The sequence below is a fragment of the Aquarana catesbeiana genome, linkage group LG04 (genome assembly GCF_042186555.1).
Source record: "Aquarana catesbeiana isolate 2022-GZ linkage group LG04, ASM4218655v1, whole genome shotgun sequence".
NCBI classification, from domain to species: domain Eukaryota; kingdom Metazoa; phylum Chordata; class Amphibia; order Anura; family Ranidae; genus Aquarana; species Aquarana catesbeiana.
In genome coordinates, this window is record NC_133327.1 from 113611750 (window position 1) to 113637037 (window position 25288).

The 25288-nt window shown below is 43.5% G+C and overlaps 1 protein-coding gene across 2 annotated transcripts in view; it reads left to right on the top strand.

The window, feature by feature from the left end:
• Window positions 1–25288, top strand: part of UGGT1 (UDP-glucose glycoprotein glucosyltransferase 1) — a 195839-nt gene that overhangs the window by 88979 nt on the left and 81572 nt on the right. Inside the window, exons 20-29 of one of the 2 annotated variants that reach the window (XM_073625471.1) lie at window positions 660–758; window positions 4919–4942; window positions 5237–5331; window positions 6782–6988; window positions 8591–8722; window positions 8829–8959; window positions 10460–10555; window positions 16501–16603; window positions 16720–16799; window positions 24515–24704. In XM_073625471.1, the coding sequence (XP_073481572.1) occupies window positions 660–758; window positions 4919–4942; window positions 5237–5331; window positions 6782–6988; window positions 8591–8722; window positions 8829–8959; window positions 10460–10555; window positions 16501–16603; window positions 16720–16799; window positions 24515–24704 (1157 nt within the window). The remainder of the gene's footprint in view (window positions 1–659; window positions 759–4918; window positions 4943–5236; window positions 5332–6781; window positions 6989–8590; window positions 8723–8828; window positions 8960–10459; window positions 10556–16500; window positions 16604–16719; window positions 16800–24514; window positions 24705–25288) is intronic. The other variant, XM_073625472.1, reaches the window with a different exon arrangement.

Genomic DNA, 25288 nt, shown 5'->3' on the forward strand with positions numbered 1-25288 from the left:
GTCCACTTGGAAGGTGGGGCTTGAACCTGGACGCAGGCGCCGTGTACAGCTGACGATCAGCTGTTCTACTTTGGAGTCTTTCGGGGGCCGTACTGTGCAAGCACAGTACAGGGGGGTCCTTATCCGCCAGGGGGAACTTTTTCGACAAGACACCGGAATTGGCCACTATCAGAATACACTGATGCACTCTGCACTCTGATCCTCTGGAATGGTGGGTCGGCAACCCGTTGACACAATCTGGGCTTGCTGACCTGCCATCCCAGAGAATGGGCATGAGCCTCCCTGGTTTGAGGTTGCGGGCCACATAAGAGGGCACTGTGGGCCACGGGTTTAGCACCCCTACTGTAGGGAAAAAGAATCAATATTGTCACGGCGTGTACACTGCTTTCATCTCTCGACCAAGCATGGGGTGCACAGCAGTGACAAGACTACTTTCTAGTTGAAAGAAAAAGGATTTCTTCTGTTTAAAGAAAAAGGATTGAATGCTGAGCAGCTACATGGATTTCCCCTTATGCCTGAGAACATGACGCGTTGTTCTAAGACACATTAGCAGCTTTGCTTGCAGTTATAGGTTATTGTACTTCTGGCCCACAAGTTTAGATTGGCTACATTGATTGGTGTTCACTCCTAACTGTTTTCCTTTTTTTCCCCTGTGGTAGATAATTTCTTTGTGGATGATTATGCTAGATTCAGTGTGTTGGACTCCAGTGATAAGAGTGCGGCCATAGCCAATAGTATGAACTACCTCACTAAGAAAGGTAAGCAAAATCAGTCTCTTTGGTACAGTGTGATGAAGTGTGTTAATTAAAAGATTTTCACACATTGTGTTGTTATAACACATACTGCATTATGCTTGTGCAGGCTTTTAAAGGGAATTTGAAATGGATGGAAGTATACGGGCTGTGCCTTTTGACTTGTTTAAAGCATTTGTTAACCTGTTAAAAACAGATACTTTCAAGCATATTATACAGCACAGTGCTTGTGCTGTGTCATTTAGCCCCCTGTATACCCTAAAAAACCTGGCTGATCCTGCCTGGCTATACCCTCCCCTCTGCAAACAGACTACGTTAATCATGGCTGCTAAATCGTGATTCCGTAATCCGCAACCCTGCTCTCTGCAGCTCACCCTGTGTCTGTTTCTCCTCTGTCCTCCTCCCCCCTCCCATCCCTGCTTGTACCAGCGCCCCTTCCCTCTACCCCCACCCCCCGCTTCTGCTCCTCTCGTATCTGCTATGAAATCTTCTCACCTCTATACCTTAGTAACACGTGTCCCTGTTTAATGTAAAAAATCCGGCGATCGCGGCTCCAGGCGCTCAGCTAATTGTAGGCTGTGTCTCTCCTCTCTCCCCCTCCTCCACGGCTGAAGTCAGCGGGACGGCTCGGCCCCACCCACTGCAACTGTGAGCCGAGAGAGAAGAGAGGAGAGGAATCAGCTGTGCACCCAGAGCGGAGCTTATATTGGTACAGATCGGGGGATTTTTTACAGAACACAAGCACAGGGACACATAGAAGTGGGTTAACCCGTTCCCAGCCGGCTCACGTCTATTTACGGGGGCAGAATGGCTCCCCTGCTCGACACCCCATACAGGTACGGGGTTCCTTTAAGAGCTTCCAGAGGGCTCGTGCTCATTGCCCGGCGCGGGACCCGATGCGCGTGGCCGGCGATCACCAACGACCACGTGCGATCGCGTGCATAAGCACCAGCACGGGGATTTGTGTGTGTAAACACACAAATCCCTGTGCTGTCAGAGGAGAGGAGACATGTTGTTTGTTCCTACTATGTAGGAACAGCAACATGTCTTCTCTCCTACTCAGTCCTATCCCCATAAAGTTAGAACACACTGAGGGAACACACAATTAACCCCTTGATCGCCCCCTAGTGTTAACCCCTTCCCTACTAGTGTCATTTACAGCACTGATCGCTGTATAAATGTCAATTGTCCCAAAAATGTGTCAAAAGTGTCCGATCTGTCCGTTGCAATACCGCTAAAAATCGCAGATCACCGCCATTACTAGTAAAAAAAAAAAATAATAACAAAAATGCCTTAAAAATGCCATAAAGCTTTCCCATAGTTTGTAGACGCTATAACTTTTGCGCAAACCACTCAATATACGCTTATTGTGATTTTTAAAAATTTTTTTTTAATCAAGAATATGTAGAAGAATATTTATTGGCCTAAACTGATATAGTTACATAGTTACATAAACTGATGAAGAAATTAAAAAAAAAAAAATTGGGGGGCTATTTATTATAGCAAAAAGTAAAAAATATATTTTTTTTTTCAAAATTGACGCTCTTTTTTTGTTTATATCACAAAAAATAAAAACCACAGAGATGATCAAATACCACCAAAAGAAAGCTCTATTTGTGGGAAAAAAAGGATGCAAATTTAGTTTGGGTACAGCGTCGAACGTCCGTGCAATTGTCAGTTAAAGCGTCAAAGTGTCAAATTGTAAAAAGTGCTCTAGTCAGGAAGAGGGTAAAATCTTAACAACAACTTTAGGGAAGTACATGCTATAGGGCAGGAATATGCAATTAGCGGACCTCCAGCTGTTGCAAAACTAGTCTCATCATGCTTCTGCCTCTGGATGTCATGTTTGTGGCTGTCAGAGTCTTGCTATGCCTCATGGGACTTGTAGTTCTGCAACAGCTGGAGATCCGCTAATTGCATATCCCTGCTATAGGGTGATCATCTAAATAGTAAGTGACCCAGAAGTATGTACTTATCAGGTGCACTCTGACATGCACATGACTGTTCCTGGTTAAAGACTCTCCCACGTTTGGAAGGAATAATTAGGTAGCCATGGATCACACACCTTTAAAAAGTATTTAGAAATAGCTGCTCCTATATTTCTAGCAGCTTCCCTTTAAGTTAGCTGTTGTGTCTGGTAAAAAGTGTTTGGATGCTGGTGTCATTGAACCAGTTTTAACCACTTGCCGACCGGGCCATTGCCGAAAGACGGCAACAGCGCGGTCGGCTAGTTCTGGGTGGACGTCCGTGGGAGATCATTCCAGAATGTTGCTCCCGCGCGCCCCCTGGGGCACGCACCTGGGAACATCCGTGACCACCGGATCATCATGGATCACAGTAAATAGCCGCTGATCGCGGACGTTTACCACGTGATCGTTCTGTCATGACGCCGATTCCTCCCTCCCCTCTCTGTACCGATCGGTACAGTGCGAGGGGAGAGATGGCAGCAGCGCTGTGGGCTGGATGTTTAGTGCCCACAGCGCTGCTCAATGTAAATAATGGCAATACTCTGCAACACTGCAATACTCTGCAACACTGTGCAATACTCTGCAACACTGTGCAATACTCTGCAACACTGTGCAGTACTCTGCAATTCTCTGCAACACTGCAATACTCTGCAACACTGTGCAATACTCTGCCAATACTCGCCAATACTTCGCAATACTCTGCCAATACTCGCCAATACTCTGCAATAAATTTTAACAGAAACAAAGAATTTTTTTTTTTTATCCAATTTTCAGTCTTTTTTGATTTATAGCTCAAAAAATAAAAAACCCAGCAGTGATTAAATACCACCAAAAGAAAGCTCTATTTGTGTGAAAAAAAGGACAAAAATTTCATATGGGTACAGTGTTGCATGACTGAGTAATTGTCATTCAAAATGTGAGAGCACCAAAAGCTGAAAATTGGTCTGGTTAGGAAGGGGGTTTAAGTGCCCAGTTGTCAAGTGGTTAAACTGTCATCAGCAATCCTCTGTCTACTTCATGCTTGCAAAGATGTAGCATAGTATCTGTAGTTCCCCCATAGTTATGAGCAAACTTGGGTTATTTCCAGTTGGATAAAACGTATAATTCTAAATCCTTTACATGTAAGAGGAAATAAATCATAAGCAATGCTGTTTGTAATAGTGATTAGCTTTCTACCCTTTTAAATGTCAGATTTGCTGAAAGGATCATAGTGGTTTATAACCTGTGTAGGTCACAAAAAGCTGTGCTCTATTTATAGTGGTCTGTGCTATTGGTTTTACCAGCGATTCCACCTTAAAGAACCCAGTACTGCTAGCCTTAGGATGTAATTTAATAACCTTCACAATATAAACAAACTGCACTGTAGTTTTGCACTTCTCATCTTTGAAGATGTGAAGTCATCAGTTCCTCCTCACATTTATAAAAGCCCTTTTTGTTCTGTCCACATGAAAGCCAGCTTGTGTCCGCAGTTAGAAGCAATGCTTATATCAGTGAGATCATCTGCTCTTGTAAAATTAGTGCATAGTTGTTTTTTTTTCTTCAAACTTTATTTAAATAATAAAAAAATGCATTCTGAGTTTACCGCGGCTGCCCCCTCATCTCTTGATCCATTTGCAGGAATCCCGATACAGCCCATTCTTGTTTATTGACCATGACACAGATCATGTCACAGCGGTATTATCCTCTCATGGTATGCTCTGTGATAGAAAACTTGCCTATGAACATCACACGCTTCACACTGCGTTCTGCTTGTTTACAAATAGAGTTTTATATGTGCAGTGCTGATGTTCAGAGGTGGTTGAGGTGGTTATAACATGGTCTTTTTTAAATGAGGCCCATAGTGTTGTGTACACTGCACCATAAGGTGCCTGTTCCTGTATAGCTTTGCCCAGAGCTGCTGGTACCTCCTGAGATACCTCCATCCCATAGGGCAGCACTCATGGCAAGGTGACATTAGATTTTGGGGGACACCCTAATCTTATGCAAATACTGAGACCAGAGGAACTTTGAAATTCCTACACAATAATTATATTCAACTGTAGAATAGTGTCTATGCAATGTTTATCTGCACTTGCATTCTTGGTATGCTTTCTTCTCATCCATATCTGTGTATGATTCAGTTTTTTCTTTTTTTTTTCTGTTCCAGTGATAATGTTTTTTTTCTCTCTTTTCTTATGTCTCGCTTTCTGTCTGGTCCAGGAATGTCATCCAAGGAAATTTATGGTAATTAGCATTCACATAGTTATGCAGCATTTGTTTCTGCATGAGAATAATTTATCCAAAGCTCTTCATGGACCTGCCTAATCAACAGTTCAATGCATATTCATGTCAAATGGTTAAAGCCCAACCCTGGGCACACTAAACTTACCACAGATAAAGCATAATGAGATAATGCAAGAATGCTAAGAGTCAAAGCTCTGCAGTGTTGCTGAGGGGTTTTTAATAAGCATACTTACTATCCTTATCGGTTTAAAGTTGTAAATGCTCATGTTGGCTTGCTTACTGTAATTGTTGCAGATGACTCTTTTGTGAGACCCGTCACATTCTGGATTGTTGGGGATTTCGATAAACCATCCGGGCGGCAACTTCTGTATGATGCAATTAAACACCAGGTAAATACACAAACCAATAAAACCATGTTCATGGCTGCCAGCGTATCTACTGTCCAAAGAGCAGGTTAGAACCACTCATAGGCGTACATACAGAGTATTCGTTGGCTAAATTTTTTAGAGCTTCAAACAGAATTCAAGCAAGAAATGTCCTTTACAATTTAAAACAAGAAAAAAAAACAAAAAACTTTTCTACAATACTTACCTTTTGTCTGAAGTCTTTAAAGAGGAAGTAAACCCTGATGGGTTTTACTCTTCTCCTCTTTATATCCCTGCAAAGTAAAAGCATAGTGAGCTAGTATGCATCGCCTTTACCTGAAAACGAATCTGCGATGTCCCCGCTGAAGGCCGCGTCCATCTTCATCCCTCTTCCTTTCCGGGGCCGTGGACTTCAGCTCTGTGACTGGCTGGAGTCGCGTGACGTCACTCCTGCGCAAGGTGGGAGCCGGCGGTCACGGCATGGGCCCTATAGAAACTGCACGATCATGCCCTTTCTTTAGTGCGCATACGCTGATGACGTCGGCACAAGTGTATATGGGAAATATCTCCTAAAATATGCAGGTTTAGGAGATATTTCCTGTACCTACAGGTAAGCCTTATTATAGGCTTACCTGTAAGGAAAAGTGGTGTGTACAGGTTTACAACCACTTTAAGTTTATTGTCTGCCTTCAAAACATAATTTTTAACAGACTTCCTGTGAGTCCAGGCATGTAATGCACATAACAGTTTCAAGATGAGGGAGCCCTGGCAGGTGTTTTTTTTTGTTGAGTTCTGCTTTAAATTCAAGCAGCAATTGCTAGATATTTAGCGGTGAAAATCAGGAGGTCTGTCATCTACCAGTTATAGCTCTTTCTCTGCATAAATTGGGGAGCACTTGATACCGTTCTGTACCTGAACCCTACTTACAGATTATATGAACTATTGCTAGTCCTAGAATTCTTTCCTTACTAATCATTCCCCATCATTTTCAGCCATACTCCACAGTCATAAGCAGCTTATTTTTTGGTCTGCTGGATTGCTCTTCTCCTGGCAGACAGATTGCATCCTGTCTCCCTGGCGCCAGCATTTTCAGCATTTGCTATTTGTCTTAAGCATAAAGTGTCCCACAGTAGCCAGTCGAATTTAAATCTGAACTGGAAAATGGCAGCAAACAACAGTTTGAATTTCATAGTGTGGGGTGTGCCTGGTTCATGCTACCAGAAATTTCTGGAGCCTCCAGAAGCCTCTAAGGTGCGATTTTCTGCTGTTACAGATATGTTTTGATAGCTGCTTCTACTGTTGGTTTATCTAATTTATTGTATGAAGATTTGCTTTAAGTGATAAGTGCAAAGGGTTTTGCAGCTGCCCCTATCTAGAAAAGCGTGAACTGATTTCTTTGGAAAGTAATAAGTGTGTGAGATGTTGCTATGTTGGTGTTCTCGTTTTCTATTTCCTCTACTGTTTATCATTCCAGAAAACAAGTAACAATGTCAGAATTGGCATGATCAATAATCCCAGTGTAGATCCATCTTCCAAGACCACTCGTATTGGCAGAGCCATCTGGACAGCTCTACAAACCCAAAGCTCTAACCATGCCAAGAACTTTATCACCAAAATCGTCAAAGAAGAGAATGCCCGAGCACTGGAGGCTGGCCAGGACATTACTAAATTTGCTGTTGGGGTATGTGTAAAAGTCTACATTTTGAGTAATATGTTTATCACACTAATCTTGGGCTTATGTAACTTCAGTGCTATTTCAAGCTCAGAATTAGCCCTTAAATGTTAAAAAAACAATCTACATATTGAATGTTGTAGTTTTTAGGTCAGCTATATGATACAGTACAGTGTAGTCCCCCCCATCTTCCAGAAAATTACCAAGCCTTTGCTACTGGCATAACAAATACTCTGGATGCAGTGCTTTTCTAGGTTTGGTGCTTGCACTGTGAAAAGAATAGCCAAAGATCTTTTTATGTCATCTATAGATTGCCCTTATCATTAGAAGCGCTTAAATTAGACATGCAGCTGGTGTAAATCACACTATGCATTACCAGCCTTGTCCCTGCCATACTCTCTTCCTGTTTTCAGTGTTTCTTCCCATTTTTTTGTGTTCCAGGATGTTTTATTGCTTTTACTATAAGGGCCCATACACATAGGGCTTAAAGTGGTTGTGAAGGAATTTTTTTTTATAACAAACATGTCTATTTTTACCTGCTCTGTGCAATTCTATTGCAATTCTATTCTTCTAGGGTCCCCTGTAGGCGTTCCTGGCCCCTCCTCTATTGCTGCTGCCCCAATAGGAAACCGATTACCATGGGGGCACTCTTGCATGCTCACTCTTATGCCCTGCTGCTGCATCAATTGACACAGACAGCAGGACTCGGCCCCCCCCGCTCCCTCATCACTGGAGTTGATTGACAAGAGCGGGAGCCAGTGTCTCCCACAGCTATCGATCCAATCTGCCCAGGGAGGAGGGACAAAGCCATGAGAGCCACAGCTCTCATGCATAGCTCTGGATCGTGATGGGGCTTAGGTAAGTATAAGGGGGGGGGGGGGTGAGGGGACGAATCTGTGACACAGAAGGTTTTTTACCTTAATGCAAGGTGAAAAATCTTGAGGTTTTAGAACCACTTTAAAAAAACACCTCTTTTACAGGCATTTGACATTTTTTTCAGCCTGTGGCAGCACCTCTATGTTAACCTATGTGTTAATGCACAAATAGGCATTTACAGGTGTATAAGAAGAGGAGCGTTTACAGGCTGAAAAAAAAGGTCCTTATCAAGTGCGTTCAAGAGAGGAGTTTTGGGCAGATAGGCTAGATGTGCTTAGCGCCTGAGCGTTTATTCTTTTCAGTGGCCAGAATAAATTTATATTCTGGCCAATAAAATCCATAAATGCTCAAACGCTTCCTATGCCTAAATGGGTGTGTAATACATGGCTTTGGGTGTATTTTTTAAGCTGCTTTCTCCTGCTTGAGCCCTAATACAAAGTCTACAAAACAAAAAAAAACAATAGTTCAGGAAGAGTGTGAATGCCTCATAGTGCATAAACAAAATTGCACCTGTGCAACTCCAGGAATTTAAACAAATGCAAAAAAAGAGGAATAAAATCATTTGTCAGGTGGTCTGACGTTTTATTAACAGAGGTGAACACTGTGAGGAGTGTATTGGCGGTGTATAACAGTACATAGTTTGCGACATATAGACTTTGTGAAAATGATCTTTTAGGCTTTTAATGTATGTGGTATACACTAGCTATATTTTGATTATTTTTTTCCACTCATCAGGGAATGGATGTCAGTCTGTTCCAGGAAGCCTATGACTCGCCTAAAGTTGATTTTATACTATCCCATTCTGCATACTGTCGGGATGTTCTGAAGTTAAAGAAAGGAGAACGGGCTGTTATTGTTAATGGAAGAGTAAGTATATATGAATGACAAGTGTTGCGTGTACTTTCTACAGCACACACTATCAGTTATAGAACATTTTTTCCAGTATAAGCAAACCCTTGTCTTTCTGGTGCAGGTGATTGGACCCCTTAAGGAAGAAGAAATTTTTAACCAAGATGACTTTCATCTCCTGGAGAACCTAGTTTTAAAGACCTCTGCACAGAAGATCAAATCCCACATCCTGAAGCTAGGAGTGGAGGAAGATCAGTAAGCTTATGTTTAGTGACCTATACCCCTGTCTTTGTCTTGATGACATTCCCTCAAAATCTTCTGTAGAATTCTTTTTTCTTTTGTTATTGCATGACTAAGCCAGTTCAGACACTGGCTTCTCATCATCTGCTAAGGTTGGATATTGACTGCTGTTGTGTAATTATTGGTCCTTGATTTTCATTCTCCATTTATTATCTCATCCTCTTGGAATCCCCTCCAAAATGCCCCTTTAAACCTTCTATCCTCATCAATTTAGTTTGTCTACTTCTGCTTTGTTTTTATCCAGATCTATGCTGCATATGTCTCAGTGAGTTTGAGACAAGTTCTATAAACTCAAATGTTTATTTCTGTGACAAAATCCTTATGTACACCACTTCATTAGGGCTACAACTAATGATTATTTTCATAATCGTTTAGTTGGCCGATTATTTTTTCAATTAATTAGATAAAATCATTAAAAAAAAACATAATATGCTATTCCTCCCAGGAATACAAATGATGGGGCACTATTCCTCCCGGGAACACCAATGATGGGGCACTATTCCTCCCGGGAACACCAATGATGGGGCACTATTCCTCCCGGGAACACCAATGATGGGGAACTATTCCTCCTGGGAACACCAATGATGGGGAACTATTCCTCCCCGGGAACACCAATGATGGGGCACTATTCCTCCCGGGAACACCAATGATGGGGCACTGTTCCTCCCGGGAACACCAATGATGGGGCACTATTCCTCCTGGGAACACCAATGATGGGGCACTGTTCCTCCCGGGAACACCAATGATGGGGCACTGTTCCTTCCGGGAACAGCAATGATGGGGCACTATTCCTCCCGGGATCACCAATGATGGGGCACTATCCCCCCCCTCCCAGGAACACCAATGGGGCACTATTCTCCCCCTCCTAGGAAAATCCATGGGGCACTATCCCCCCCCCCCCCCCAGGAAAACCAATGGGACACTAATCCCCCCCAGGAAAACCAATGGGGTGCTATCCCCCCCTTCCCAGGAAAACCAATGATGGGGCACTATCCCCCCCAGAAATACTTATTATGGGGCACTTGTCATCACAAAAATTAAAGTACAGCGAGTATTGTAATAGCTGCTACCTTACATTGCAGGTGCAGCTTGGCGCCCATGGGTGCTTCTCACCTCTCTCTCTATTCCCTCGAGGCAGCAGCGGGCGGGGCTGAGAATATCAGGGGGGGCTGACATCAGCGAGGAGGAGAGAGGCGGACGTGCCTGGTCATATGAGCGCCGCTGTATTCTCATGAGAATACAGCGGCGCTGCCGGCTTGTACACGGGATTCTAACACTGGGACGGAGGCGGGACTGAAAGGTGCGTGCCGTTAGACCAACTAATCCATAATGAAAATCGTTGACAACGATTTTCATTATCGATTATTATCGATTTTTTCTATTAATCGTTTCAACCCTACACTTCATACATTTAGGTTCATTAGTATTAACCTTTGCTTTGTTTTTTTCTTGCAGTGCCAGTGATTTGGTCATGAGGGTGGATTCTCTCTTATCCTCCCAGCCAAAAGGTGAAGGGAGAGTTGATTACCTGCTAAATGAAGATCAGTACAGGTGAGGTTCTGTTGATCAGTATGGTTCCAGATAGAGCCACATTACTTAGTAATTAGAGTAATCATATGCATTAATATGTAATGGGTATAATTTTTATTTATGAAGTTTTCATTGAGTTTTTAGAAACAAAAACAGCAACAGTGTTGGCACATAACAAGCATTAATAAAGATATACAGTATCTCACAAAAGTGAGTACACTCCTCACATTTTTGTAAATATTTTATTATTGTGACAACACTGAAGAAATGACACTTTGCTACAATGTAAAGTAATGAGTGTACAGCTTGTATAACAGTGTAAATTTGCTGTCCCCTTAAAATAACTCAACACACAGCCATTAATGTCTAAACCGCTGGCAACAAAAGTGAGTACACCCCTAAGTGAAAATGTCCGAATTGGGCCCAATTAGCCATTTTCCCTCTCCAGTGTCATGTGACTTGTTAGTGTTACAAGGCCTCAGGTGTGAATGGGGAGCAGGTGTGTTAAATTTGGTGTTATCGCTCTCACTCTCTCATACTGGTCACTGGAAGTTCAACATGGCACCTCATGGCAAAGAACTCTCTGAGGATCGAAAAGAAAGAATTGTTGTGCTACATAAAGATGGCCTAGGCTATAAGAAGATTGCCAAGACCCTGAAACTGAGCTGCAGCACGGTGGCCATACAGTGGTTTAACAGGACAGGTTCCGCTCAGAACAGGTCTCGCCATGGTCAACCAAAGAAGTTGAGTGCATGTGCTCAGCGTCATATCCAGAGGTTGTCTTTGGGAAATAGACGTATGAGTGCTGCCAGCATTGCTGCAGAGGTTGAAGGGGTGGGGGGTTAGCCTGTCAGTGCTCAGACCATACGCCGCACACTGCATCAAGTTGGTCTGCATGGCTGTTGTCCCAGAAGGAAGCCTCTTCTAAAGATGATACACAAGAAAGCCCGCAAACAGTTTGCTGAAGACAAGCAGACTAAGGACATGGAATACTGGAACCATGTCCTGTGGTCTGATGAGACCAAGATAAACATATTTGTTTCAGATGGTGTCAAGCGTGTGTGGCGGCAACCAGGTGAGGAGTACAAAGACAAGTGTGTCTTGCCTACAGTCCAGCATGGTGGTGGGAGTGTCATGGTCTGGGGCTGCATGAGTGCTGCCGGAAAATTGGGGAGCTACAGTTCATTGAGGGAACCATGAATGCAAACATGTTCTGTGACATACTGAAGCAGAGCATGATCCGCTCCCATCGGAGACTGGGCTGCAGGGCAGTATTCCAACATGATAACGACCCCAAACACACCTCCAAGACGACCACTGCCTTGCTAAAGAAGATGAGGATAAAGGTGATGGACTGGCCAAGCATGTCTCCAGACATAAACCCTATTGAGCATCTGTGGGGCATCCTCAAACTGAGGGTGGAGGAGCTCAAGGTCTCTAACATCCACCAGCTCCGTGATGTTGTCATGGAGGAGTGGAAGAGGACTCCAGTGGCAACCTGTGAAACTCTGGTGAACTCCATGCCCAAGAGGGTTAAGGCAGTGCTGAAAAATAATGGTGGCCACACAATATTGACACTTTGGGCCCAATTTGGACATTTTCACTTTGGGGTGTTCTCACTTTTGTTGCCATCAGTTTACACATTAATGGCCGTGTGTTGAGTTATTTTGAGGGGACAGCACATTTACACTGTTATACAAGCTGTCCACTCACTACTTTACATTGTCGCAAAGTGTCATTTCTTTAGTGTTGTCACATGAAAAGATATAATAAAATATTTACAAAAATGTGAGGGGTGTACCCACTTTTGTGAGATACTGTATATATATTCATACCAACTGTTAAAAGAATCTGATTTTATCAGCATAATAAATATAATTGTGAACCAGTAGATATAGTGGATCATGTGAATGGTGTAAACAAACAATTTCACACATTGTCTTCTTGAACTTTTTAAATACCACAAACAAGTCTACATTTATCACAGCCTATTGTAAACAGTAGTTAGTAAGGGGAAAAAGTTTTTAGAGTTTCAAGGTGGTCCAGAGAGCAGAGTTTACTAAGTAATAAGGGTAATGGCAAAAAGAACCTGTTTTTAGAATGTTTATTTTTGAAGGTTTATTAAGACAGACAGGTTTGCTGTAAAGTGGTTCTAAAGGCAGACGTTTTTTTTTTACCTGAATGCATTAAGGCAAACAACCTTTGAGTACACTCCCCCCCTCCCCATACTTACCTGAGCCCGACCTCAATCCAGCGATGTGCATTAGAGCAGTGGCTCTCCCGGGTCTCTTGCTCCTCATTGGCTCACAGCAGCGGAAGCCATTGGCTTCTGCTGTTGCCAATCACAGCCAGTGAGCCCATGAGGAGAGCAGGGGGCGGGGGCGAGCCACGCTTTTGTGTGACTGGACAATGTCTATTCACAGGAGCGTGTCTCAGGAGTGAGCCTGCTCGAGTGCCCCCATGGCAAGAAGCTTGCTATTGGGGGCACTCGGTAGAGGGGAGGAGCCAGGACAGCCAACGAGGGACCCAAAAAGGAGAGAATCGGGCTGCTCTGTGCAAAACCATTAGACAGAGCAGGTAAGTGTAACATGTTTGTTATTTTTTTTTTTAACTTACAACCTTTACAATCACTTTAAATCATCAGTGACGCTTTAGTTTCAGCTATTTCTACAGTGGGCTCATAATACCACAGAAAACATGCTCAGTCTGACAAAAGCTGTCAGGATCTATAATAAGCTTAGTGACTTATCCCCATACTGAAAGGAATTTTAGGTACCCAGGTACATGACAGACCAGCCAAGGGTTAATACTGCAAACTATGGAGAGCCCCTGGTACCAGGAGACAACTTCAATGAACAGAATAAGACAAGGAGTGAGTTCAAAGAAATGTCTGAGTTTTATTGGGCGGGTACACAGCTTATATTTGGTTCAACTTACCAATCATAACCACAATAAGGGGGGGAGTGATTAGTAACAGGATATATTGAATATTATTAATAATTAAACAGTTCATCATTATATGTTTATACACGCCTATAACCTCTAAAAACATGGCTGCCATAAGGTTCAGTGCTGTTTCTTGGCCTAGGCCGACAAGGCCCAGGCCTAGGGCGGCACTTTGCGGGGGGCGGCATCCCCGCACGAAAAAAGCCCCCCTCTGCCGAGTCCCGGCTCCCGCACACAAACCTTCCCCAGCTACAGACCACCAGGCAGGCGGCTTACTGCAGCCTGTAGTGACGAAAGAGCAGCATGACTTGGCCGGGGAGGGAGGGCGGGGACTAGCAGCGTGACTTGGCCGGGGAGGAAGGGCGGGGATTAACGCCCCATAAGCGGCCAAAGATTGGCAACTGACGGAGGATCCGCCTAACCTCCTCCGTGACATCTAGGCTCAGCGCAGGTGTACTCACCTCGCTGTCTACTGTTACTAGTAAACACAGAAGCCTCAGTTCTGTGCTTATTAGTGACAGCCCTGAGCGCATCTCCCCCGCTGGCTTCCACAGAATCTCCCAGCCGCTGCACCAAGACAAGGTAGAGACACTTGCCCGGTGCTGTGTGATCATGGGCAGGAGTACGGGGCGGGGCATTACTTCAGATGTCCGGATGGCCTGATGATCCTGGCAAGTGAAAAGAGTTGCAGCCACACCGCTTGGATAAAGCCAGAAAGAAGGGGGGAGGGGTATCTTATGCAAAGCTGAGGAGATACAGAGGGAGCTGAGTTAAAGAGATGCAAAGCTTAGCTGTTGGGGGTTGCAGAGATAAGCTGTAGGAAAAAGTGCAAAGGTGAGTTGTGGCCAGGGGTGCAGAGGTTAGCTGTAAAAAGAGGTAAGTGTGAAGAAGTGAGCTGTGGTCATTGAAGGGGGAGGCGTACATAGGTGAATTGCAGAAGCATGGGGGGCGCAGAAGTGAATAACAGACATGAGGTGAACAGGTGAGTTGCAGAAAGAGAGCGCAGGGGTGAGTCGCAGAAAGAGGGCGCAGGGGTGAGTCGTAGAAAGAGGGCGCAGGGGTGAGTCGCAGAAAGAGGGCGCAGGGGTGAGTCGTAGAAAGAGGGCGCAGGGGTGAGTCGCAGAAAGAGGGTGCAGAGGTGAGTCGCAGAAAGAGGGTGCAGAGGTGAGTCGCAGAAAGAGAGCGCAGGGGTGAGTCGTAAAAAGAGGGTGCAGAGGTGAGTCGCAGAAAGAGGGCGCAGAGGTGAGTCGCAGAAAGAGGGCGCAGGGGTGAGTCGCAGAAAGAGGGCGCAGAGGTGAGTTGTTCACAGGCGGTGCAGATGTGAGTTGCCAAAGAGTGTGGGTGTGTAGATGTGAGTTGGAAAAGGGTGGGGGGGGGGTGCAGAGGTGGGTTGTGCATGTGTGGGAATGAAGAGGTGGGTTGTGGATGGGTGGGTGTGCAGATATGAGTTATGGACAGGGGGTGCAGGTGAGTTGTGGATTGGGGTGTAGTAGTAAGTTGTGGGTGCAAAGGTGAGTTGTGGCTGGGGGTGCAGAGATGAGTTGCGGACAGGAGTTCAGAAGTGAGTTGTAGATGGGGGTGCAGAGGTGAGTTTTGGACGGGGGGCAGAAGTGAGCTGCGAACAATTTTGGACGGGAGGTGCCGAAGCAAGTAGTGGTTGGGGGTGCAGTCAGTGCTGTTTCTTGGCTAAGGCACAGGCCAGCACTTTTCAGGGGGGGGGGGGGGCGGGGCGACGTCCCAGCACGAAAAAAAGCCCCCCCCTCCCAAGTTCTGGCTCCCGCAGACAAATTGTCCCCAGCTACAGCCCCCAACTGGCAGCGGGCGGCTTACTGTAACCTGTAGCTGCGCTGTTTTCTGGTGGATACTTGACCGGGGAGGGAGCACTTAAAGCAACTGACGGAGGCTCCACCTACCCTCCTCTGTGGCATCTATCGCAACTTCCTCCTGCCCAGGCTCTGTGTGTTTACGATTGGAGAGAGGAGGATGAGGGGAACCACCAGGACAGCCAGGTACGATTCTTATACCTCTTGCGCACTTTTTTTTCTGTTCGATAAGCTGCACTAATGGGACTGTATTGATGGGCACTGATAAGCTGCACTGATAAGGCTGCACTTATGGGACTGTAGTGATGGGCACTGATAAGCCTGCACTGATGGGACTGTACTGATGGGCACTGATAAGGCGGCACTGGTGGGACTGCACTGATGGCACTGTACTGATGGGCACTGAAAATAATAGATACATTTGAAATGGTATACAAAACAACAAAACATACAAGTAGGCCCTTGGTACCCACAGAGAGGAAGAGGAGGAGCTCTGAGTGGAAAAGGTGGAGCCTAAAGAGGAAGGGGTGGGGTTTACAGATGACAGGGCGGGTCTTAAACAGGAAAGGTGTGGCCCTGACAGGAAGGGGTGGGTCATAATTTAATTAGGGGGTACACAAGTTTAGTCAGGCCTAGGCCAGCACAAAACCTAAATACACCACTGATAAGGTTACCAGAGTGAACACACCATCTGGTGATGACTAGTAAGTCATCTTCCATCACCCTCCTGTCCCATGTTAAACAGGAAGGTAGACTAGACAGCATATTATTTATATATTATAAAATGCTTATGAATGCCTTATGCAAGCAGTTTCTTGCATGCTCTTGCAATATGTAGCTATAAGCTGAAATCAGAAAAAGCTAAACCTAAGTCTCGGACATAATTTAAAGGTATATAAACTTATAGCTGCCAAGATGGGGTCACTGTTGTTTGGTCATATTACTTCACATACTGGATGCATCTTCTGCTGTGGTTTCACATGGTTCTGGTTAGACATTAAGCCTTGCTTTGTACTCCACAGCACGAAGAAGAAAACCAGGAATGGTACATTTTGCAGTTTGTGGAACACTATACTATGACTAAACATTTTTTTAAATTATTATGTATTTATCTGCACTACTATGTTAATGATTTTCCTGTCTCTCTCTGTTGCATGTTCTAGTAGTACAATCCTGCATTTCACATTTACTTTTTAGTGCCATTAAGATGAGACCTAAAGAAGGCATGATGTACTTTGAGGTTTTAGCCATTGTGGATCCTGTGACGAAAGCCACACAGAGGCTTGCTCCTCTATTATTGGTATGTCCTCATTATTTAGCTGTTTTGACCATACCAATGACTTTTCATCTTTTGTAAAACTGCAGTCAAAGTCTAGTCCTCTGGCAATGTTCTAAATCCGGTGTTCCATATTTCAGGTTTTGAATCAAATCATAAATATGAACTTGCGTGTTTTTATGAACTGCCAGTCCAGGTTATCTGAAATGCCTCTGAAAAGGTAAGAAAACATGTTTAAAGGGGATATAAAATCACAGCATATACAGTTTTTTAGCTGCTTCTCTTATGCAGGACATACATGGGTCGAATTCCGAACAAATTTTCTTTTGAAAATTAGAAATTTCATGCATTTTGTAATCTGATGGTGTCATCATTGATTTGGAAATTCGACCAACCAAGCCTTCAGTTTCACCTCATGTTGCAACAGAAAAAAAAATTTGTGGCCGGGAATTTTCTTGCGCTCATGCGCATTTCTTTTTTTGATTCAATTTCTCGTGCGATTCTCCCACCCTTGATTAGAATTTGGCTAATTTTTCAAAATATTTACAACATGCCCAATCACTCAAATTTGATGGGCGCATGAAAATTGGCCATTGCTGTGGCCAACTAATGCTGCAAATTTTGAACGAAAATTCTTAGTTACGTATTTTGAAAGAAATTTCTTTTGAAATTCGACCCATGTATGGCCGGCGTTAGTGATGGCCCAGATTCCGATAACCCCTCGTCCGCAGACCCCGACAACCAACGCCCAGGGTTGTTGGGAAGAGGCCCTTGTTCTCAACAACATGGGGACAAGGTGCATTGGGGTAGGGGGTGCACGGCACCCCTGCCCCAAAGCACCTCCCCTCCATGTTGAGGGCATGTGGCCTGGTATGGTCCAAGAGGGAGGGGGCCGCTTGCTCATCGCCCGCCCCCCTTTTCTGAGCTGCCAGGCTGCATGCTTGAATAAGGGTCTGGTATGGATCATTGGGGGGGACCCCACACCATTCTTTTGGCATGGGCGTTCCCCCTAACCACTTCAGCCCCGGAAGAATTGGCCCCTAATGACCAGAGCACCTTTTACAATTTGGGACTCTGCTGCTTTAACTGGTAATTGCGCGGTCATGCAATGCTATACCCAAACGAAATTTGCGTCCTTTTTTCCCACAAATAGAGCTTTCTTTTGATGGAATTTGATTGCTTCTGCGATTTTTATTTTTTGCGATATAAATGGAAAAAAGAACAAATATTTTGAAAAAAAAAGATATTTTCTACTTTTTGTTATAGAAAAAAAAAACAATAAACTAAATTTTAGTCATACATTTAGGCCAGAATGTATTCAGCCACATGTCTTTGGTAAAAAAAAATGTCAATAAGCGTATATTTATTGGTTTGAGCAAAAGTTATAACATCTACAAACTAGGGTACACCTTCTGGAATTTATCTCATTTCTTGAGGTGCTAAAATGGCAGGGCAGTACAAACCCCCCACCAAATGACCCCATTTTGGAAAGTAGACACCCAAAGGAAATTGCTGAGAGGCATGTTAAGCCCATTGAATATTTTCTTCTTTTGTCACAAGTGATTGAAAAATGACAAAAAAAATGAACACAAAGTTGTTACTAAATGATATCTTGCTTAAACATGCCATGGGCATATGTGAAATTATACCCCAAAATACATTCTGCTTCTTCTCCTGAGTATGGGGACACCACATGTGTGAGACTTTTTGGGAGCCTAGCCGTGTACAGGACCCCGAAAACCAATCACCGCCTTCAGGATTTCTAAGGGCATAAAACGGTGATTTTACTTCCTCACTACCTATCACAGTTTCGGAGGCCCTGAAATGTCAAGATAGCACAACCCCCCCCAATTTACCCCATTTTGGAAAGAAGACACTTCAAGCTTTTTGCTGAGAGGCATGTTGAGTCCATGGAATATTTTATATTTTGCCACAAGTTTCGGATTTTTTATTTTTTTTTTTTACACAAAGTTGTCACTAAATGATATATTGTTCAAACATGGCATGGTTATATGTGGAATCACACCCCGAAATACATTCTGCTGCTTCTCCTGAGTATGTGGATACCACATGTGTGGGATGTTTTGGCAGTCCAACCGCGTACAGGACCCCGAAAACCAAGCACCGCCTTCAGGCTTTCTAAGGGCATACATTTTTGATTTCACTCCTCACTACTTATAACAGTTTCGGAGGCCATCAAATGCCCAGATAGCACCCCCCCCAATGACTTCATTTTGGAAAAAAAACACCCCAAGCTATTTGCTGAGAGGCATGTTGAGTATTAGTTCTTTATCTTGGGATAGTCGGGATGGTCGGGATGGTCTCTCATCATATTAAGGTGATGTTGCGTCCTCATCCATTTTTTGCCTAGTATGGTGTCTGGTTTTCACTTGAATCAAGACAATGTCTTGCCTTCTTTTCTGATCCTCAGTTGGCAGTGTTGGATCACTGCATACTCTGGAGGTAGTTCTGGCGATCAGAATTACTTGATTTGTCAGTACAGGTCAGGAATCCTGGTTTGTGCTGCCAGTAGAGCCTGGGATGGGCAGGAGGCATCCAAGGTAACTATTTTTCATTGGATTTTCCAGTTAATCATTCGAGCCTATGGCTTGAAAGGGCAAGGTCCCCCACCCCTTTTTTTGGGAAAAGCGCTCGCTGCCAGGTGTGTGGGGGCATCTTGGGCCATCTGCCATCAGGTGTTAGTGACTCAGGATTTAAGGCCATTACATGGTCTTTTGTTCATACATTCACAGAATTTTACCAAATGGATATCAAAGTCACAGAGGATACTGCTTTGGCCGCAGTTTGTTTTGGGCGGCAAAGGGGTCCTTCTCAGGTGGCAGTTTCTGTGATTGTGTCTCCCTCCCCTCAAGGGCTTTGCTTTAGGACATCCCATATAGTCATTATTATGGTTGCTCTGTGTCCTGTGATGTACGATAAAGGAATTAGGATTTTCCCATCATACTTGCCTGTAGAATCCTTTTCTTGGAGTACATCACGGGACACAGAAGTCCCTCCCATCTTTTTTGGGATATTCATTTCTTTGCTACAAAACTGAGGTCCTTCCTGTGTAGGAGGGGTGGACTTCCTGTTTGACTATCTGCCAGTGTCCATCCACCAGTAGGTGGCGTATAACCCATGTACTATAGTCTTTATTATGGTTGCTCTGTGTTCCATGATGTACTCCAAGAAAAGGTTTTCACATGTAAGTATGATGCAAAATTCCTAATTTTAGTTTTGAGTTTAATACCACTTTAAAGCCCAACTCAAGACTAATTTTTTTTATATAACGATCTCCCAACAGTATTGGGAAAAAAACTCTCAGACGCTGTCCCCGACACTAATTCAATTCTATCACAAGTTTTGAACAGTCTTCCATCATTCCTCAGTAATTCAATCCAGAAGACTGAGGACATACTGTGAGTGCAGGGAGTCATGGACCTGTTCCCTGCAGGGGCATCACCAGGATGCCTCTCCTATATTGATGCAGAGAGCAGTTCTGATGTAAACACTTTACCGCTTCTTTCTGCATCTTTGAGGACTGCCAACTGCCAGGAGAAGATCAAAAGAGGACCCTCCAGATCACGCAACCATCTTTAAAAAAATAAAAGTAAATATAAAAGAAAAAAATTGCATAACATAGGCTCAAGGGGCTCCAGGGGGAAAGAGGGAGTCACAGGGAAGGGAGAACAGAAGGAAGGTTGAAGGTAGGCCCTGGTTTGCATCTGTAGGTTTTGACAGCAGACTTCAGGATGACTCCAGCATGACTGGAGATTCCACCCTGTACTTGTACTGCAGAATTCACATTTTCAATAATGTCCAGCATCCGCATGTCTGTATCCCTGTTGAATGCAGTGTAATGGTACCAGTGCTTGACCTTTTGTAATGTTTTCATTTGCTTACAAATTAAGGAGGCTACCTGGTGTTTCTAGACCTCCAGTTATAGCAAAGCTTATGTCTGCCCCCTCCCATCCCTCGCTGCTGACTAGGAAACTGTGCGAGGCTGATGAAATGATTGGCTACTTGGACAGTGGTAGCTATTCAGTTCCTTTTATATCACAATTTTATGCTTAGGGATACATGAAAGGCTATCAGACCTGGCTAAAGATAAGTATTAAAACACTTTGATTATGAGCTTTTTGTTGATAGCAATAGGGAGGTCAGTTATAATGTAAAGCAGACTTCAAGGATAAGTTTACCTTTGGGAGCATGTTACACGTTACACACATATTAGGGTATAACGTGTAACATGCTCCAGCACCCCCACCCCCCTTCCACCCTGAACTCCACGTTGATCTTCCCTCTTTCCACACCCTCTGGAACAATTTAAAAATAGCCTAGCTGTGCGGGGCTCTGCCCACACAGTTGCGTCGTTCATTCAGAGTTCTGTGAGTGAATGAATGAACAACTACCATCAGCCACCGCTGAAGACTGCTCATAGTTCATTGATCTTCCTGCTCTTCAGTAACTGTTTGGCTGTAGGGGAGGTAAGTCAGACTGCTATGCTGAGAGTCTAGAGGAGCTTGGCATTGCACCCGTCATCTACTGATCACAGGAGCAATGCTTTCAGGGCTTCCTTTGGGGAAAAAAATAATAAATGCACTTTTTTTCCTTGCAGAAATATGTGCATTTATTATTTTTTCCAAAAATGTGAACTTTGCCTTTAAGTTTGCTGGCAGTACCTACCGTTGTTAGGTGTTGCCTGCTATCAACCAGCACTATTAGATTTTTTTTTTTTTAGAACTTAACAGGTGTCCTTTTCAGGCTGATTTGCTATGATCACACTGAAGCGCACCACAGAACAAAGCTCTTTCTTTTTTCTTTCACGGTTTATTTAGCTGGAGAGCATACAGTATTACAGAATGACTAAAACAAATGTTAGAATTTTGGGCCCCGTAAGCCAATATGTGATCTCATCTAGCTGTGGTTTATCTTGGCATTCTAGATCTGATGACATTAACTTGTAGAAGGGTGCACACGGTGACAGCTTGAAACTGATAAACTGCACCGTGACTGTAACCAGTAAACCGTACACTAGAATATTGGAATCTTTGTGGACATAGGGAGTAATCAGTGAATTGTATTGTTTTTGAAGGCAGTGATTCTTGCCTTTATACTTTAACAGATTAGTGCTGAAAGCTTAACATATGGATGAGGCACCTTTGCTCACTTCCAGCTGTTATTGATATGCTGAGCATTTGCAGATAGATAGTTTAGAAATAAACAATGTGAACAATGATGGAACAAAAGTTCAACTTCTTTCAAAGTACATTTAAAGTGATACTAAAGTCTAATTTTTTTTTTGTTAAAAATAACAAACATGTTATGATGTAACACTTACCTGCTCTGTGCAGTGCTCCTGTTGACTGCCCTTACAGCAAGCAGCTTGCTATGGGGGCATCCTAGTCGAGCTGCAGCTACCTGTGTCTATTCAGACACGCATCTACACCCCCCCCTCCCCCTCTCTCTCTCTCTCTCTCTCTCTCTCTCTCTCTCTCTCTCTCTCTCTCTCTCTCTCTCTCTCTCTCTCTCTCTCTCTCTCTCTTCATTGGCTCACTATCTTTGGCAGCAGCGGGAGCCAGTGGCGCTTCACTGCTGTCTCAGCCAATGAGGAGGGAGATTCCCGGACAGCTGAGTCTCTAGCTGGATGGAGATGGGGCTCAGGTAAGTATTAGGGGGTGCTGAGGGGGGCTGCTGCACACAGAAGGTTTTTTATCTTAATGCATATAATGTTTTAAGATAAAAACAACCTTCTACCTTTACAATCACTTTAAGTTTATTGTAATAGTTTATTTCTGGTGTTTTGGACCTAAAAAAGGTCTTGTCTACTGCAAGGAAAAGTTTTCTTTTGATCACTCTATCCTATTTCTCACTATTACTAGTTCTTCTTTCCAAATAGACTATATATTTGCAGATAAAGCCCTGTGGCGTAGACCCCTGGTACCTAACCTATGGCCAGAGGGCTACATAAGGCCCGTTGTTAGCAGTCATCGTTCTGTGATTTCCCTTCCTAGGTGCTTAGTCAGTGCCAGTAAATAAACAATCTTCATTAGACAGGTTTCTGATACGTAAATCATTTGTTTAATTTATTTCACTCTTTTTTGGTGTAGTCCATTCCCTTTGCTATCTTATGTATTTTCTCTGATCTTTTATATGTTTTCTTATGGAATATCAAATGTGGTTGCAGTAATATTTAACCACTTCCGGACTGGCTCACGCCGATATACGTCGGTACTTTGAAGAGGGTTATCGTTGTCATGACAGCAGCTAGCTACCATAACCCCGGTATCCTCTTATTCAGTGAGTGGTCTGGTTTCAGATAAAAGTGGTCTCTGCGGTGGATTCGCTGCGAGATCACTTTCATCGACATGTTTCTGAGTCAATACCTGCTTTCTCAGCTGATGGTGCTGAAATGCTCTGAAATTGCTCCCATTGTTGCTTGACACTGCCTATACTCCTGCCCATATCATTTTAGATTTGACCATTTATTGTGCTCCTGTGAGCAGATGTGACAGCTCATACATGTCCTCCCAAGATGCAAAGTGGAGGCGTCCCTCCTTTTTCACCAGCTACAATACAGTTTGAGAAAAGTCTTAGCAGCAAAAGAACTTGGCAGGAAGTAGCAATATTAAGCATTAGTGGCACTCCTGTCCAATTATAAAGTATAAGGTAGCATTTTATTTGTTCTTGAGAATTCATCTTAACTGAGGCAGCTATGGTCTGACATAGACCAGCTGTGCAGTGGTGCTTATGTGAATGAAGTGTTGTAAGACGCTGCAGCCCTGTGTATTTATATTTTTTATCTATACATTGATAAATTGGAATGATTGGTGATATGCAGGTAGTTTGCACTGCTGCGTACCTTAAAGTAGGAAAAATATGCAACTTTATGGGAAACCTTCCACAAGATATTTTCTTGGGAACCCATCTGCCTCTGGATACAGCATTTTGTATCACAAATTCAAAAAATGCATGGAGCCAGTGAAGTCAAAACTCGCGATCTGCATGCTTGTTTACAGTCAGTTACTCAGAAAGTATTGTCAGGAGATCAGTGAGATAGCTAACAACTGGGATTTTTTGAGCGTGAACAGCAATGGCATCCTCCTTGTTTCTCCTGAACTTAAAGCAGGACTCCACCCAAAAGGGAAAGGTCTGCTTTAAAGCCCTCTTTCCTGCTCCCTGCGTTTTTTTGGGGGGGGGGGGGCTCCTACTTCTGCTTGGATCGCCAAGGTGATCTGAATGGAAGTTCTCCTCCTCCCTCCCTCCCTCCCCGCAGTCTTTTGGGACACATCACAGGTTCGTACATGCTTGGTGGACACCAGGCTATGAATCCTCCATTCTCTGACAGGTGGAGTGGAACTGCTGGATCACTGGAGTGGATAAAAAAAAAAGGTATTTACAGGCTATGCAGCAGAGATAAGAATACTTGTGCTTAGCCTCATGTCCCGTTTTAATTGTGTATTATTGATTACAGAGCTGCATTAATTTGTGCCTTTTTTTATCTGCCTAGAGTTCAGCTTTAAAGTATGATTTGAGCTCTCGCTCACCATTCACTAATTGGTTGGAGTGACTTTTAAAACTTAAGAATATCTTGCATCATCAGGGAAGAAAATTATGCAGGTCAGAGCTTACCAGAATGTGTACCAATGCTGGTATTTATAATAACCCATGGGGTCGTTAGTTTGCAATGTTATTTATTCAACAACACACGTATGACAGAATAAGAGTCTTAACTTTTGCATCCTTTAAAAATAATAGCAAGAAGTGACCTTTGTTGGCAGTGATGTGTCATAACTCATAGCATCCAGATGTCACAACTTTACAGTCAGCAAACAATACAGTGTTTTCAGGATAGTTGTACTTTGTATTGTGGTCTGTACCTTGCAAGCATCAGACTGCATGTTGACAATATTTTTTTCTCTTTGGCTTTTCCAGTTTCTACCGTTATGTTTTGGAACCAGAGCTTGTGTTCACCCCAGACCACAAGTTATCTTCTGGCCCCATTGCAAAGTTCTTAGATATGCCACAGTCCCCACTTTTCACTCTGAGTACGAGCACACCTGACAGCTGGATGGTGGAGTCTGTGCGAACCCCTTATGACCTGGACAATATATATTTACAAGAGGTAACATGGTCTAGGTGACATGTACAGTATGTTATTCTATAAAAGAACTTACTATTCAGTACGTTATACGTGTGCTTGTTTTTTAAAAGGTGAAGGTTTTGCCTACAGCAGTCAATAAAGTAAATACAAAAACATGGGTGACCATCAAGTGGTACTGTGGAAGCTCCTTGATAGTTACCCATGCCACATCCTAATTTGAGGATATTGTTAATCAAAAGGCATTGGAATAGCATATTGACTTTTTAGGAACTCAACAACCAATAACTAAAGTATAGTAAATGTTATTTAATATGCAAAAGTGGTCAATAAAGATTTTAGCTTTATCCTGCACTAGAAGCATAACAGTTGGAATGGGATTTCTCTGTAAAAGAAAGTGCAGCACTTTCAACTAAAATTAAACATAAACGTGTATGCAGATAAAAGAGAGGTCCTCAAAACAAGTCCTTGAGAAGTGTCCACAAATATAATAGTGAAAGCCACCTGAAGTGTACTCAGAGATCATGAAGTGGTGTCAAAAAAGCTCCTTCCACCTTCAATAAACACACCTAGGGGTCAATTCACTAACGTTTACCGCATGTGATAAC